The sequence below is a fragment of the Macaca mulatta genome, chromosome 10, assembly GCF_049350105.2.
Source record: "Macaca mulatta isolate MMU2019108-1 chromosome 10, T2T-MMU8v2.0, whole genome shotgun sequence".
Lineage (NCBI taxonomy): Eukaryota > Metazoa > Chordata > Mammalia > Primates > Cercopithecidae > Macaca > Macaca mulatta.
In genome coordinates this window covers 62,814,098-62,831,228 of record NC_133415.1, presented here as the reverse complement: position 1 = coordinate 62,831,228, position 17,131 = coordinate 62,814,098, and the positions used below count along the sequence as shown (strand labels likewise).

Here is a 17,131-nt window from a genome sequence, read left to right as displayed (position 1 = left end):
AGATGATGCAGCTATGCTAAATGTCATAAAAATACAGAACCTAGCACAGTATCTGGCACAGAGTGGGCACTTAATTTGTCAAATGAATAAAAATGGGGATATTAAGGAATTTTCTTAAATGCTTGTTGATTCAGGACAGAATACTATCTCTTTCAATCATTCATTCCACCAGTACTTTTCCCACCCCACGTGCCCATCCTGGCAAAACTAGTCTCCTTAAGCTCCATGTGAAAAGGGCTCTCAGCTTTTATCTCAAGAGGATTAAGCCTCTAAGAATGTCCATTCAGCCTGTCGTTCTTTTGACACCAATTCTCTTGGTCAAGCTGTGTTGAAAGTGGTTGCCTGACTGTGCCATTCCTCATGGATATTCTTTGGCAAGCTGAAATATGCAAGGTAATATTTCCTTGCGTATTTCCTAAGACATCCATTTAGAATCTTTCCAGGAGGTCAGCTTAGATTTGGAGGGTGCCACTTGGAGTTCTAGGCAGTGCTTCCCAAAATGTGATTGCTTGAGTTTTACATCAATTCAGAAAAGGGCTGGAAAGATACAGTGGCTAGGTTGTCACTAGTGACTGGATTTATCCTGGGAGGAAAGACTGCAGTGATGACTTTGGGCTCCCAAAGCACAGTGGCATAACACCGCTACTACTGAGGCTTTACCGAGAATGTGCTTCACCTGTCCTGCCCCAGAAGCACTTTCCTGACAAGAATCAGTCGAGACATGTTACCGGTTGTGCCTGGGACAGGAAACCCCCAGCTTGTGCCAAACCAGGGGAACCGCCATATGTTGCTGGATTGTCCATTGAAAGTCCACATGGCCCTGTCTCTGTGCCAGGGCTCAGCCTGCTGGGGCTTCACCCATGGAGCCTGTTCCCTGCTACTTGCCATAGCAAAACAGTCCTCATTATATTGCAGGACAGTGCTGTTTATTTAACCTGGTCATTAAAGGATGAAAGGTATCTTTCCGATGGATCTTCTGGACTGGATGCTTCTACCTTCAAGGAGATGAACTCATAAATGCCAGGAGAAATTCTCCCCAGTGGCTCATGGTAGAATCCCATGTAGAGTTTTAGAACATACCCATGCCCCAGCCACACCCTTGTGCAATTATTTCTGAACCTCTGGGAGTGGCACCCAGGCATAAGTACTTTGTAACACATCCAGGTAACTTCTTAGGTTTGAGAACTATGGAGCAGGGGTCTCAGTTCAAAAGAACCCTTATAGGTCCTGTTGTAAAGCACCCTTATTTTATACAGAAGACTCTGAAAGACGAAATCGAGCTTTAAATATTTTAATAAAATCAGGGGTTGGAGTGTATTATTTTCCTAGGGCTGTTGTAACAAAGAATCACAAACTTAAAACAACAGAAATGCACTCTCTCACAGTTCTGAGAGCTAGAAGTCTGAAATCCAGGCATCAGCAGGGCCCTTGCCTCTGAAGGCACTAGCTGGTGGCTCCTGGCTTGTGGGAGTATAAGCCCCGTCTCTGCCTCTGTCTTCACTTGGCCTTCTCTTCTGTGTCTTTGTGTCTGCTGTTCTTAGAAGAACATCAGAAATGGGATTTAGGGCCCACGGTAAATGCAGAATGATTTCATCTCGGGAACCTTAACTAATATGTCTGTAAAGAACCTATTTCCAAATAAGGTCACATTCTGAGGTTCTGGGAGGACATGAGTTTGTCGGGTTGAGGGGAACAACACTATTCAACCAACTACAGGGAATGAGGATGGACTTCTTCATATTTTACATTTTTAGCATCCAGTTCATCTTCTATAGTAATTATTCCTGCACCTATCATAAATAATGGTAAAGATAATATTGCCATTTCTAATTTCTCTCATTAAATAAATCATTGCGTACAAAGGGCTAAAATATACTGTTTTTTAAAAAGCTATTTATATCAATAAAATACAGCTTTCTGACCAGGATTACTCAAGTTGAAAAGTTAAAGGTGTCATGAGGTTGAGAGTTGAAAATTCACCTCTCACGACTGAACAGTGTTAAATGGCAAGCAAAAGTGTTTCAGCTCATTTGGGGAATGTCAGTTAAAGGTCAGTTTCAAGCCTGGAATTTGTTTTCAGGTTTAATTGTTGAGTTGACCCATAGAAATTAGGACTATGACATAAATCTCTATTTTCTGAAGCAGTGCCAGACAACTCATGTGAATTAGGTGGGTCTCTTCTCATGCATCGGCCCTCTTCCGGAGAGTGCAGAGAGCAACCTTGACAATGGAATTTGCAGGCCCAGGTCTATACAGGTGGAGTGGAGTTGATTGCAGAAAGTCGGGACATGAAAAGTGATTCTGGTTATGGACCCAAACTTGTGTATCTTCCTGCCTTTAAAAAAAAAAATCCTTTTTTTTGTATTTTCAGAATTGCGAAAGCAGCCATTTCCTATTTTCTCTCTCTCTCTCTCTTTTTTTTTTTTTCAGAGACAGAGTCTTGCTCTCTTACCCAGGCTGGAGTTCAGTGATGTGATCTCGGCTCACTGCAATCTCCACCTCCCAGGTTCAAGTGATTCTCGTGCCTCAACCTCCTGAGTAGCTGGGATTACAGGTGCCTGCCACTGTGCCCAGCTAATTTTTATATTTTTGTATTTATAGTAGAGACAGGGTTTCACCATCTTGGTCAGGCTGGTCTTAAACTCCTGACCTCAAGTGATCCACCCATCTCAGCCTCCGAAAGTGCTGGGATTACAGGTGTGAGCCACTGTGCCCGGCCCTATTTCCTTATTATTTATTTATTTTTTTTGAGATGGAGTTTCATTCTTGTTGCCCAGGCTAGAGTGCAATGGCACGATCTTGGCTCACCGCAACCTCCGCCTCCCGGGTTCAAGCTTTTCTGCTGCCTCAGCCTCCCAAGTAGCTGGGACTACAGACATGTGCCACCATGCAATGGTGTAGTTACAGTTTCTCCATTTTGGTCAGGCTGGTCTCGAACTCCCGACCTCAAGTGATCCACCTGCCTCAGCCTCCCTAAGTGCTGGGATTACAGGCGTGAGCCTTCCGCCCGGCCCTTATTTTTATTTAAGTAGATTACTAGGCAAATGATTTCTGGATTCTCAGTGTTAATATTTATCTTTTGAAGTAACTTAAGAAACATATCTCACAATTTTTATTTTATTTTGCAAAAATGACCGAGTTTGCAGTGTCAGCAACACACGTAGTACAATTTGAAAAAACACGTAGGTGTAGAAATATGTGAAAAGTAACAATACTGAGAAACTCAGTGGACAGAGAATATTTTTCAGATTTTGTTTTAACTTCATATAGAAATAGCAATTATCCTTCCTTACTCAAACATGCCCAGTTCTCTGTCAGTTCAAGGTCGGTTTTTTAGCCGTAGTGATAGTATTGTTTGCATCTCCCTTTGTTATTTTTTCTCCGAGCCCAACTCTTTTTTTCATTAAGGATTTCTGCAAAAGCAATGGGCAGATTCCCTGCCTCCAAGACACCCCTTAGAGACTGGTGAACCATGTGTTTGTCTGGCTCTTGTAATGGGGTGTTAAAAGCACTTGTTCATCAGATATTTTCTTTTTATTTGTAGATTTAGAAGTATTTTAGCAGGTGTACATTTGCATATAAAAGAGGAAAACAGATAAGAAGTTGAGGCTTTTTCTTTCTCCTCTCCTCAGCATCATCTCTCTCCCACCTCTTTATTCAGCATGTTTTCACTTTCTTTCTGTAGCTGTTTCTATTTTCCAGACACAAAACGCATATCAAAAAGAAAAAAAAAAAAACAGTCTCAGCGATCCTTCAGCACTTTGCAGAAAGATAGATGATTGGGTTCAGGCAGCTTATGTAACAAAGTAAGGGAAAATACATTTATCTCATGTCATCAGTCAAGAGTTAATAGACAAGGATAGATTTTCACCTTCTGGAGCTGTAGACTGCATGGGATGCCCCTCCTTGCCTTGCCTTACATTTTGAACTACTATATTTTCTACTTTTGAAACTAAGTCTTGACACAGATTTGAATATATAATCAATGCTTGAACAAATATTCAGAACTGAAAGCTTGAGCATGCGTGTTTGTTTCTGTGTGTATCAGAACATTCCATCGAAAATGATTGTATTCTTTAGAAATGTTTGTCTAATTAAACATTTTCACTACTCAGTATTTTCTGAGAGTTTAACTTTACTAATGGGAGGAAGTGTTTCCCTGGATTTCTAAGTCAGGCTAGAAAGTGAAACCATTAAAGCAAACACCCAATCCTCAAATTTTCAGACTTACAGTTTACTTGCAGCTGAGAAAACAAAAATCTTTTTCCCTTGGAAATATATTGACTTTGTCCCTACCTTGTTTGTAACAGACTAACTTGAACTTCTTGATTCGTTACTTTTGCTCCTTTATTTGTTCATTCATTTAATAACTATAAATTTGCAGAGCAGCAACAAAATGGAGCTTTTAACTGCTTGGTTCATCACTGTGTTTCTTCTAAAAAATCCTGGGCCTGAATTACCACAAACCTCACATCCATAGCTTTACACTCTTGCTTCATGAAACTAGCGTCCCGGCCAAGTCTTCTGGGCTGTTTCAGGAGGATGTCTGATTTGTTTGAGAACTCCTAAAAAAAAAATACACTCTTGCCTCCAGGGTCTGAAACCTGGTCTATTTGATACAGACAGCCCCTTAAAAATCTTCATACAGCTGATGCATCCTCCCTGGATAACATGTTCCAACAACCCTTTCAACAAGAAAGCTTTTCCTGATATCTAGCTTGTATTATTTGGCTGCAGTTTTTCCCTAAGTGTTCTTGTACCACTTTCAGTGAACACAAAAAGTTGCTCACTACCATCTAGTTTCGAGGCTACAAATATGTTCTGTTTTGTCTGTGCAGTGTTTTATTTTTAAAAAGAAGAAAGAAAAGGCAGAAGTCTGGCAAGACCAGACCCACCTTCCCACCAGGCAGCAATTGGCTGGAGCCAAGGAGCAGCTGTGCTCTATGGACAAGTCATGTGCCTCCTTGCCTGCTACAGGGCGGGCGCTTCCTGCTGTTCCTGCCTGGCCATAGTCACTTCTTGGAGGTACTTGCTTGGCCCCAGAGGCATCTGCATCCGCAATGCCCATCCTGTCCAGTCTGTTTGCAATACCTGAACTTTCCTTCCCTATTCCGACCTTGTTCTATGCAGACTATGTATCCTTTAACCACTTCTAATTTGTTTTAACCAACCCTTATTAATTTTGTTTTTCCTATGTAGATCATCTCTCAGACTTTCATAAATAGTTTTGTGCAACAATTCTGACTAAATAGGGGGGTGATGCATAGGGAGAGCGACTCCAGCTCTGGTGCATCTGATCCTCGGTTGGGCAGCAACAGTGCTAGGCTCTCTGCCCTCTCCTGCTTTGACATCTGTGGTCCTGCCTCAGTGAGTGTCATTCCTCTAGGTGAATGCACTTCATCTTTGTACCTTTTAAACTTCACTTTGCCTTTAAACCATTGGAGAGAGTGCGCACTGGGATTGGGGGTGAGACATGTGCCCAGCAGTCCTCAACCTGATCTTGCCAGTCCTTTATGACTCAGGTCAGGGCAGCTGCATCCCAAATAAAAACTGCCCAGGTGGGCTTCGGTGACTCTGCTTGGAGAAGGGCCACAGAGGCTTAAGGATGAAACACCAGTGAGGTGATTGGGAAGTGGTGGGCTCTGGTTGAATGGAGCAGGAGAGTGAGCCATCTCAGGATGGGTGGTTAGCCAAAAGCTTCTGAGCTCGCACTCTTCAGGAAGGAAGGGAGGGGGACCAGATGGAAAGTGTGGAGCATAGAAAGGGCTCGTCTTTTCCAGAGTATCAGAATGGTGCCTTGTTGCTAGAAGTGATTTCACTTCACATTGGCAGTTTCCTCCCTTGCTAACCTCAAACCAGTAATACTATCAGCTCTTCTTCTGTTTGGGCAGAATGCTTAATCCCCCCCAAATATGAAATTACCTCAGGACTACTAGCTTGATACTTCTCACAGAAATCCCCTTCTGATTGCCAGTGACACGTTTTCCTGGTTTCTGAGAAGCAGGAGCGCCGTCTCACTGGAGTCAAGTGATTTGCCTTCCGACAATGGAGAAATGAATTTGCAGTGCACAGCTCCAGCTTCCAGTGGCCAGGAGGCTTTGTTTATCAAGAAGCTGCTCCTTTTTTTTTAAGTTCCCATCTTTGCTCTCTTTTCCTTGACGAAATAAGTTTAATTGAATGTAGAAATAACATGGGGTCATTAAGATCTGGAGTTGTATCCTGAGAGCTGAAAAACTTTTTGGTTGATTTTTGTAAAATAAAAACAAAACAGGGCATTTTTACCTCTTTTACACTGATTTCTTCCCTTTAGAAATTCAGACACTCTGTCTTTGATTTTATTAATATTGTCCCTCTTTCACAGTTACCTTACAGTGTATTTGAAGTAACACGGATATTAGGATTAGCCGAAGGGCATCACGACACCATCCCATTGGAGCCATCCTAGGACAGTGCGACCAGCCTCACCAGGAAACACTTTCACCCCAGCGCCCCCCCGCCCCCCACACACACACATTACACAAAACAGCACTTTCCCCTCTGTATGCACTGTTTCTGATGTTTTCTTTATTAGATTTTTCAAAATACTGGTTTCAGTGACCTAAACTGATTTCACAATCCAGCAATGTTAAAAAAGTGTTGCCTTAGAATTTATTATCTTCAGAGCGAAGAATCCCTGATCTGTATGTATTTTAATTATATAGTACTTAATATTCCAAAGTATAATGTTCATTTTAAGTACTCATTTTTATCTTGACTGATTTTCAGTAGGGCAAGGTAAGTTGTATTTTTATTCTTCAGTGTGATGGTAGTTTTAATCCAGTAAGAGGGTCTCATGGTTAAGTCCTTAAATGAAGCCAGCGAAAGCAGGAATCCAACCTGTTGCCAGCCCCTGGCATTGACAGTGAGACTCCTTTTGTGTTACGTTGAAGATGTAGACATGGATGCTGTTTTGTTATGTTTGTGCTGAAACTCTGATTCTTCATCCTGCATTTCATCTGGGTGCTCTTGAAATTTAGAGTAATGGGGAAGGTTGTGTCACTCAGGTTCTTTATGTATTTTTGTTTACTGTTTTTCCCAACAGTCTTCCCCAATTTCACTTATAGCAGATGCCATTAGAAGCACTGCATGGCCAAGAGCATCCTATGAACATGAGCATGTGCAGGCTGCCGCTGATCCCTGTGGACGCCTGGCTTTGCTCTCTGCAAACCCGTTCTCGCTCCTTCCCCGTGGCAAGACTTGGTTAGATTTCCTCAGCTGTGGGACTCTGAACTCATCCAGCTGTCACCACCCTTCCTGACCCTCTCCCCATTCCCCCAGCCCTGTCCCAGAGCCCCTGCACTTGAGTGTGAGAGCCCAAGAGCCAGAGCAAAGAGAGTTTCTGAGTGAGCTGGCAACCTAGGAAGGCTTGCTTTCTTTTCTGGTTCATTCTGGTTCATTCCTCTACAAGGCCCAGAGGGAAGTGAAACTGTTTTACTGTGATGGTGAACCTATCCACAGACCCACAGACTAGAATTTGGCTGCCTCAAATAAACTCATACAACTTGTCTTTGAGTCTTGAAACCTGGTTTCAACTAAATTGTTTTTATTTTTAGAATGTCTAAAATGTGACAGTTCAAAAAATAATAATTTGCATGCATTTGAGAAGTGTTCATCTCATAGGAAGAATTTTAAAAGCTGCTTTCTGGGCAGTAAAAAATGTGGTATTTCTGTGTTTTTCTTTAATCAATAGAAACAGAAGCCTACCAGTTGCTGAAGAAGGCTACCCTTCAGGATAATACAAATCAAACTGAAAACAGGTTTCAAAAGGCAGATGCTTCTGTGTCACACTTGTCAGGTAAGTAAGAGCAGATGGCAGTGTCCAGGGGCCCAAAGTGGCGGGCAGGGCTGTGTTCAGGGAAGGGTGGTTATTCTTTTTGAAGGTTTCTGGAGTTTGCTCTGTAACGAGCTGTCACCAGGACAGAATGAGCTAGTACTTTTTTTATCCTTGGCAAACGGACATGTGGAAAAGCCCTTTTGTTGTGTCCTAGACATGTGCTGGCCAGCACGGCAGTGGCCCTCCCAGGCCCTGGATTCTGCCAAGCATGTCATGATAGTGACTTGTCATCAGTGACCCTGGGAAGACACACCCAAATTCCTTCTCTTCCCCACGACTACTAGTGTCTTTGTCATTCAATGGGCAGTGTTGTACTGGGCTGCTTTCCCTCACCAGAATGTTGGGGGATTTTTAGTTATTTTACTGAAAGGATTATAAATCCCAGGAATGCTAAATTTTATTTATTTGTTTGTTTGTTTATTTATTTATTATTTTTGAGACAGGGTCTTGCTCTGTCTCCCAGGCTGGAGTACAGTGGCATGATGGCTTACTGAAGCCTCAACCTACCGGTCTCAAGCAATCTTCCCACCTCAGCCTCCCAAGTAGCTGAGACTACAGGTGCACACCACCAGGCTCAGCTAATTTTTGTATTTTTTTGTAGAGAGAGGGTTTTGCCATGTTGCTCAGGCTGGTTTCAAACTCCTGGACTCAAGCTATCCACCTGCCTTGGTCTCTCGAAGAGTTGGGATTACAGGTGTGAGCCACCATGCGCAGTCAGGAAAGCTAAATTTTAAGCTTAGTTATAGTTCCTTCAATCTAGGATTTTGTTTTAATTGTAATTTTGTTTTTTTGTGCTTTGTTATTGTACATCTATTATTTCCAGTGGTTTTCCTTTCATTACACCAGTTTTTAAAGCATAAATTACCTCACTTTCCTTTGTGAGAGTAAATGGATTAATACAGAAGGAAATCCACATTGACTTTCTTAGCCACCATGCCATAATTTCACCTAGCAGAATGAACAGTGATTTCTAAATAGCATGTAATTCCCAGTCCATATTCAGATTTCCTGGTTATCTCAAGGATGTGTTCTTCAGCCAGGCACAGTGGCTCATGCCTGTAATCCCAGCATTTTGGGAGGCTATGGTGAGAGAGGTGCTTGAGGCCAGGAGTCCCAAGACCAGCCTGGGCAATATAGCAAGACACTGTTTTTACAAAAAATTTAAAAATTAACACACGTTTTAGCATGTTCCTATACTACTAGCTACTTAAGAGGCTAATAAGGCAAGAGGATCACTTGAGCCCAGAAGTTTGAGGCTGCAGCAAGCTATGATCACACCACTGCACTGGGCAACAGAGCAAGACCCTATCTAAAAAATAAACAAAAAATGTCTTTTTCAGACAGATATTTTTGAGGGACATACTTACGGTCCATCAGACTTAGCTGTATTTGGAGAGCTATTTCCTAGATAATATTAGTGGTTAAAGTCAGTTGCGGCAAAATTCAGTTATTTTGGTGGTTTTGAGGATTTGGTGAGCCACTACATGAAGTGCCCAGCACAGTGCCTGACAGTGAAAAGCCCCCTAGGAGAGCCAGCCATTGCGGTGGTAGGGGTGATTTGAACATCAGACATTGTAGTTTACTGAGTTATAAAACAGGGCCTCTGTCCTGATGGAGATTGTCATCACTTGCAAACTCTTAACTGTTTGCTTTCCATGACCTTCTTCACATTTGAGTCATGGAATTTGAATCCAGAGGGATATTAGAAAGAATGTATTCAACACTCCTATTTTACAAATGAGTCCCCAGGAGAGTAACACCTTGCTCAGAGCCTTTCAGCTAGATAAATGACACACATACTTTGGAAAGTGACTCCACACATCTGTTTCTGGTAAGTGTTATTTTCAGTAGTTAATTGGACAAGTGCAAAATAAGTAAATTTGGCTGGGCACTGTGGCTCACACCTGTAATCCCAGCACTTTGGGAGGCCAAGGCAGGCAGATCACCTGAGGTCATGAGTTTAAGACCAGCCTGGCCAATATGATGAAACCCTGTCTCTACTGAAAATACAAAAATTAGCTAGACATGGTGACAGGTGCTTCAGCTACTCAGGAGGCTGAGGTAGGAGAACGGCTTGAACCCAGGAGGCAGAGGTTGCAGTGAGCTAAGGTCACACCACTGCACTCCAGCCTGGGTGACAGAGCCAGACCCTGTCTCAAAAAACAAACAAAAAAAAGGATGAGTAAATTTGACATATAAGTTGTAATCCCTTGGATGTGTATCTGAAATTATGGATTATGGTACTATTAATAACCTAGTACTTAATGCATTTTTATTAATTTGTTCATAAATGAAATGACACTCTAGGTTATATAGTCAGGCACCCCTAAATTCATTTCCCTTGCCCTATACTCAAAGTGCTCCTGCCTGTGTTTGCTGTCACTGTCATTGTAGTCAGATCCTTTGGCTGTGTGTTATCTTTTACCCTTACTCTCATTCTGATCCTAAGGACTTATCTGAGTCCCAGAGAAAAACAGAAAGTGGACTGGAGGGTATAGGGCAGCTTCACAGTGTTGTTAGAAGTAGCAGGGATGGGAGGTGGTGGTGCACTCTGCGCTCAAGGAGCCCACCCCAAATCTAATGAAGAAGCAGTGCATGTTTCACTTACTTCTGAGTCTGTGGACCTGTCCTGAGGAAAGCTTCTTAAATAAACCTTGAGCCTTAGTTTTCATGTCTGAAAAGACCTCCTCCTGGTAAGCATGTGGACACCCTCTTTGGGCTGAATGTGGACACATTTTTAAAATAATCACTTTGCTGCAGAGTGTACATGCAAGCAGGCAGATTCCAGGTTAGAAACTCAGCAAATGCTTTCTGCAGAGATGCCCATGCATGCTGTGTCTCTGATTGTGACTGCCAATTAAGAAGCAGACCTGTAGCAGAAACATCCAAGGCTGAGAACTCCCAGAAGGCAAAGGTCAGGGGTTGCCCTGCAAACTGGGGGCATTGTGGGAATATCCAAGTCTCTGGCTCCAGAGAAAGACGTGGAGTGTGCATCCTCCTCCTCAACCTTTGGAGGCTGGTAAAGAGTGGCCTTGATGATTTTCAGTGGAGATTCTTTCTCCTCTATGGGATGGAAAATAGAGGATTTTACAGAGGGGCTTAAGAGTGGATAAGGTGGGTAACTGTTATCCACGGGTCTCAATTATTTCTGAGCCCTGGTTTGCTACCCGTGTGTTATAACAGTGGGAATTATCCAGTGCTTTGTGACACAGTAGAGATCCATATGCCTACATGTGCATCTTGGTCATTTAAAATTGAACTCTTTGGATGATTTCAGTTTTCACTTTTTGTGGCTACTGTTTAGGTATCACAGGAAAGCGCCCCACTCCCTTTCAGTGTTCTACCAGCATTTCATTCTCTGCCTTAGAAGCTCCCTTGCCTTCTGTGGCTTGAACAGTTTCTTCCTCTGCTGGCATTTGTTTCACCAAACTTACTGTGAGGCCACTTTATTCATTTTGTCCCGTGGCTGCATGACAGCTAACCCTCACTCTCCATGTTTACGCTTATCACAGGTTTGAATATTGGCAGCGGTGCATTCGAGACAAAGACAGCTAACAAAATTGCGTCGGAAGCTAGTTTTTCATCTAGTGAAGGAAGTCCTTTGTCAAGGTAAAGTTGTGAAAGCCTTTCTGAATAGCAGCAACAAGATGAGAAATGTCACAATGCAATGAATTAAACTCTAGCTGCATATTATTTTGTTGTGTGACTTGGAGGGTTATGGTTTGGGTTTTTGTTTATCTAAAATAACAGTTGAAACTTTAGTCTACCTTTGAAAATATTTGCACCAGAGCCAAGTATTGTTTTGCAGCTGTTGTTTCCTTGGTTTAAGACTCAATTGACACCTCAGTGAACCACAAATTAGCGTCTACAGCTGCTCGCAGTAGGACTGCTTAGAGACCACACAATGGACGTTGTCAGAAAAAAGGGCAGAGAGAAAACATCAGGCCTTAAAAGAAATAAAGTGGCATGTTTCTTCTTTTTGTGATGGCTAATATATAAACTAGTAATTGCTGGATATTCATTTTTATTTTTCTCTTTTTTTTAACCAAGTATTTAGGCTAGATTATTCTTTCCTTTTTAATACTTTCTTGCTTATTTTCCATAAAGAACAAAATTTATCTCTTCACATTTGTCAAACTGTAGCACTCACTTCTTGTAAGTTTTTTGACCAGTGCTAAGAGAGTTGTGTGCCGAATTTGTCATTAACATAAAATACTAATCACAGTAGCTTCAGGTCACTTAGAATTTATAGATGGGAATATCAGCCGTCATCTGATGAAATACCTTGCTCTTTTGTTTTGAGCTAAATATTGTTTAAAATGGCATAGCAACTTTCCTTTTGGAACAGCATTGCTCAGTAAAAAGATGTCCTTCAGATGATTATATTACATTTGAATTAACTGCTTGTTTGTGATGAAATTTTAGAACAGGAACTTTACATTTCTAGTATAACATACAATGTTCCATAAGAGAAAATGATTTGAGCCAGGAATGTCGAATTTTTTAAATAAAAAAATCCTATTTTTATTCATATTTTATAAAACAATACAGTGTTTTTAGAACCTGGAGTATATATTAAAATGAGACTGAATTTCTAAAATTATGGGTTTTAGAAACTTGACAAGTTCAGTTTTAGGGAGATAACTCATTTAATTATCAGAAGTTATTATTTTTAGTGCCTGAGTTTTCATCCATATTTTTGAAGGAAATGGGAGGTAAATGGGACAGGAAGAGTGTTAAAAGTATTACGTTATTACGAGTATATTATAAATTCAAGTTCTAGGTCTCCTAAAAGAAATTTTAAAAGACAGTAAATTCTACAGATAGTTTTCAGGGCCGAATGTTACCATTTGGCTTAATAATATATAGAGGCACTAAAAAACCCAGTTCTTCCTAAACAGTCTTTACATAGGTTCTTTGGGAAATGTTTAAAGACATTAAGAAAGCAATTGGATTTTGTAGAACATTTCTCAGCCTAATAATTTTACATCTTGTCTATATTTCACTAAACTAAAATCAAACTTTTTTCCTCCTTCAAATTGAGGCAGAGGCCTTTTGTTATTAGTATTTCTGTATGAAATGAATTTCCTAATAAATTACAAGTAATCTCATCATCCGCTTTAAGAAAACAAGCAAAAACAAAAAAAAAAAAACAAAAAAAAAAAACCACACACACAAAAAGGCCTTCAAGGAACTCTTGGTTCTAGGCACTTGATAATAATCCAGTGATGAAAAGGTCTGGGCCCAGAGTGCGTAGGCTTGGCGTGCTGTTTGTCACAGTTTGGTTCTTGTGCTGGGTTTGGTGTTGTTAATACGCCACCCTGGGCTTTGGAGAGCTCCAGTTTTGCTGTTTGTGCTGGATTCACTGAAATTTCTTAGAGGCTTACATTTAAGGATCCCACTTACTGCAGTCACTCCTTGTGCTTTATTGCTTTTACAAGTGGTCTCGAAACCCGGTACTTGAGAATAAACATAACAGTGCAGTGCTGCTGTAGCACTTTTAAAATTCTTCTTTGCTCTATTTTGTCAGTGAGCTGATGAGCAACCTCAGGAAAAAAAAAAAAAAAACCCGCTGGACCTAAAAAAAAAAAAAAATGGCTTCCTCTGATGTCCTAGAGACAATAATTATGATGTGCTAGTTAAGCCCAAACTACAGCTGAGGGATTTTACTTTAAAGCAGCGGCTTGGGCGCAAAAATGCATTTATAGCTCTTTGTCTGCACCTCATTATGTGTGGGCCTGATTCATTAAGTAATTGGTTTGCAGTTGTTTACATGAGTATTAAGGCCTTCTTTTCAGCCGCCTTTGAGAGATACATTGTGCAAATGTTGCCTGTGATGAATGCAGAATGAGGGCCAGAGGGTCTGTCCTATTGGCTAAACAGTGCACTCCTGTTGAAAAGCCAGAGAAAGAGATTGGGTGCTGCTTTGCATAGCAATGACTTTCTTAATAAGCGTTACAGATTAATACACACAAGCTATAAAAGATGCAAAGAGATACTCTTAGCACATTTATACATGCTCATTTCATTGTGATGGTGGTGGGGTTCGGGTGCTTTCATATGCCGTTTTTTCAGAGCAGCAGCTTCAGTGCATGAGCCGTAATAGAATCCGATGTTTATTGTATTATAAATCACGGGCAAGTAGGCAGATTGGCAACAGTTTATTATTAAAGATTCTTTCAGTGTAAATCTTTTTCTACCATTGTATTTGCTTCAGCAAAATCATTTTGTGGTTGAGTGGGGATGAAAGGCATAATGTACGAAGGAGTGAGTCCTAATAGGAAGCCGTTCTCCAAGTAAAGACCACTTGTTCCCTTTTGTTCAGGGGTGCATGCCAGAGCTTCCTCTCCTCTGCAAACATTGTCTCGCTTTACCTTCCCCAGCAAGCGGTTTTCACTCTCCCGGATCCATTTGTTCAATGGAGAGTATGTTTTAACAGCCTGCCCTTAGCTTGCTGGTTCCTGCCTTGTAACTTCAGCTTACTGGTTGGACCAGATAATGTTTTACCAAAAGGAAAGGGTGTGTGCTTGCAGCATAATTGCCTGGGGGAAAGGTAGCAGAAGTCACCCAGCCACAGTTCCCTGGCAGGGCCACCATGGGTGGCATTCTGTGCCAGCCTTGCAGCCACCAGAGCGGCCAGTGGAGGGCGCCAGCCTGCAGCTGATGCTCTGGTGGGGGCGGTGGCATTTTCTGTCTTTGCCTGGTCGCTGTGCCGTTTTCCCCAGGATAACATAAAGATTATAAGGAACCAATAGTCCAGTGAAATAAAAATGAGTTTTTCCTGGAAGTCCTTTAGGTTCTTATATAAAAGCACTCTTCTCTGTCTTGGGTTTGGCACATCTCCGTTCTTAAATTCCACTGAATTGGCAGCTTCCTAAACATGTCACGTTTCTTATCACAAGCCTACATACTTTGTTTTTTCTGCACAAAGCAAATAAGAACAATGACTTGCTTGATTATTTGAAGAGAAAAGTTAACAAGTTGACCTCAGGTAGCTAAAAGTGGCATCTTCTGTAGGACCCCTGATTAACCATCAGGGGGCGCTCAGACTTTGTTAAATTACTGGTAGGCCTTTAAAACCTAAAATTAGTGTTTACAGAGATTTGTTGGCACAGTCATTGGGATTTTTTTCTTTCTGGATTATTTTTTGCCTTCTGTTTTTCAGAAACATATGTTTGTTTTGGGGAACGTTCCAGCTGAAATTGCTCCTTTAGAAATTGTAATACTGATTTCCGCTAGCAGTCAAAAATTACTTAAAATTTTAGAATTTGGAGTCTAAAGACCATGTCTTCTCATAAATTCGCTATTTTCAGCCTGCTAATTAGACTTCAGAACTGGAAGGACACTTCCTGCCGGGAGCCATTCCTCCTTATCCTGGACGTCATAGACAGTGCTCCTGGCAGGACCCTCTGAGTCTTATTGCCACACTCAATTGGTGAGGCCTCAAAGTCACAATAACTTGGGTATATTTGTTAATAGGCCATGGCTATTTTTTCTTTTTAAAAAAATGATATGACAGGCCAGACACAGTGGCTCACACCTGTAATCCCAGCACTTTGGGAGGCCAAGGCAGGCAGATCACTTGAGGTCAGGAGTTTGAGACCAGCCTGGCCAACATGGTGAATCCCTGTCTTTACTAAAAATACAAAAAAAAAAAATTAGCCAGGTGTGGTAGTGTGCACCTGTCATCCCAGCTACTTGGGAGGGTGAGGCAGGAGAATTGCGTGAACCTGGGAAGCAGAACTTGCAGTGAGCCGAAATTGCACCACTGCACTCATCTGGGCAACAGAGCAAGACTCTGTTTCAAAAAAAAAAAAAATGATGGCTGGGTGCAGTGGCTCACACCTGTAATCCCAGCACTTTGAGAGGCTGAGGTGGGTGGACCACCTGAGGTCAGGAGTTCGAGACCAGCATGGCCAACATGGCAAAACCCCATCTCTATTAAAAATACAAAAATTAGCTGGACATGGTGGCAGGTGCCTGTAATCCCAGCTACTCAGGGGGCTGAGGCAGGAGAATTGTTTGAACCCAGGAGGCAGTTTGCAGCGAACTGAGATCGTGCCACTACACTCCAGCCTGGGTGACAGAGCAAAACTCCGTCTCAAAAAAAAGAATAAAAAGATATTGACCATGAAATTGAGTCAGTGTCTTACTAGTATGAGGCTTTCTCTCTGTTCTTTTCTCCAAATTCCACCCCCTGCTCCGGCTCTGGCCAGGAATGAGTATCTGACACCCACCTTTGCTGCCACAAATCTCTCAGGGGGCCTTTGTTGCCTGCACCCCTGTCGAGCACGGGCAGTCTACACACCCTTACCAGCCAGCTCCCCTTGTCCCCCTGCTCAAGAAAGTTAACAACCAGACCGCATGTCATTGCCGCATATGACCCACTATTTCATGTCCCTGGCTTTTAGTGGAATGCTCCTGTTCCACTCTTTTACCTGGTTAAGGCCTTCTAGATTTTTCAAGGCTTAACTCAACCTTATGAAAGTTTCCTAAGCAGAGACCTGGCTGTACAGCATGCCCCTCCTGTGGTCTCCCTAGCTATTTCTGTTACCATCTGTAGTGCAGGGATAGAAGCCATTTCCCAGTACCCTCCCTCCCACAGTGGGCAGGCTTCGTTTCATTTATTTATTTATTTAGAGACAGGGTCTCACTCTGTCACCCAGGCTGGAGTGCAGTGACATGATCTCTGCTCACTGCAACCTTTGCCTCCCAGGCTCAAGCAATCCTCCCACCTCAGCCTCCGAAGCAGCTGGGACCACAGCCCGGCTAATTTTTTGTATTTTTGGTAGAGACGACATTTTGCCAGGTTGCCCAGGCTGGTCTCGAACTCCTGAGTTCAGGTGATCCTCTCTCCTCGGCCTCCCAAAGTGCTGGGATTATAAGCGAGCCACCGTGCCCAGCAGCGGGTTTCTTAATCACCAGTGCTGGATAGTCATTGCACTTCCTGAGTGAGTAAGCATGGATGTATAGCTGCACCATTCACTCTAGTTTTGTTTTTTTAAAATAAAAGTCAGTTTGTACAAGTTCCCTTACTTCTGTATGGCATCATGTACTTGAGCTGCAGGGAATCATGCATTTCATACAGTTATCTGCATAAGTGTGTGTGTGTGTGTGAGAGAGAGAGAGAGAGAGTGTGTGTGTGAGAGAGAGTGTGTGAGAGTGTGTGTGAATGTGTGTGTGTGTGGACACATACATTTTCAAAGGGAGACTGGTGATGACTGTGAATATGCCGTCTGCTCATGCATCTCCAGTTTC

General features: G+C 42.2%; 1 protein-coding gene across 12 annotated transcripts in view; it reads left to right on the top strand.

Moving 5' to 3' along the window:
- KIZ (kizuna centrosomal protein) overlaps window positions 1–17,131 on the top strand; it is a 120,105-nt gene that overhangs the window by 94,883 nt on the left and 8,091 nt on the right. For all 12 annotated transcript variants that reach the window (XM_028828134.2, XM_028828140.2, XM_015149584.3 and 9 more), the window contains 2 exons: window positions 7,730–7,834; window positions 11,386–11,482. In XM_028828134.2, coding sequence (XP_028683967.2) covers window positions 7,730–7,834; window positions 11,386–11,482 — 202 coding nt within the window. The remainder of the gene's footprint in view (window positions 1–7,729; window positions 7,835–11,385; window positions 11,483–17,131) is intronic.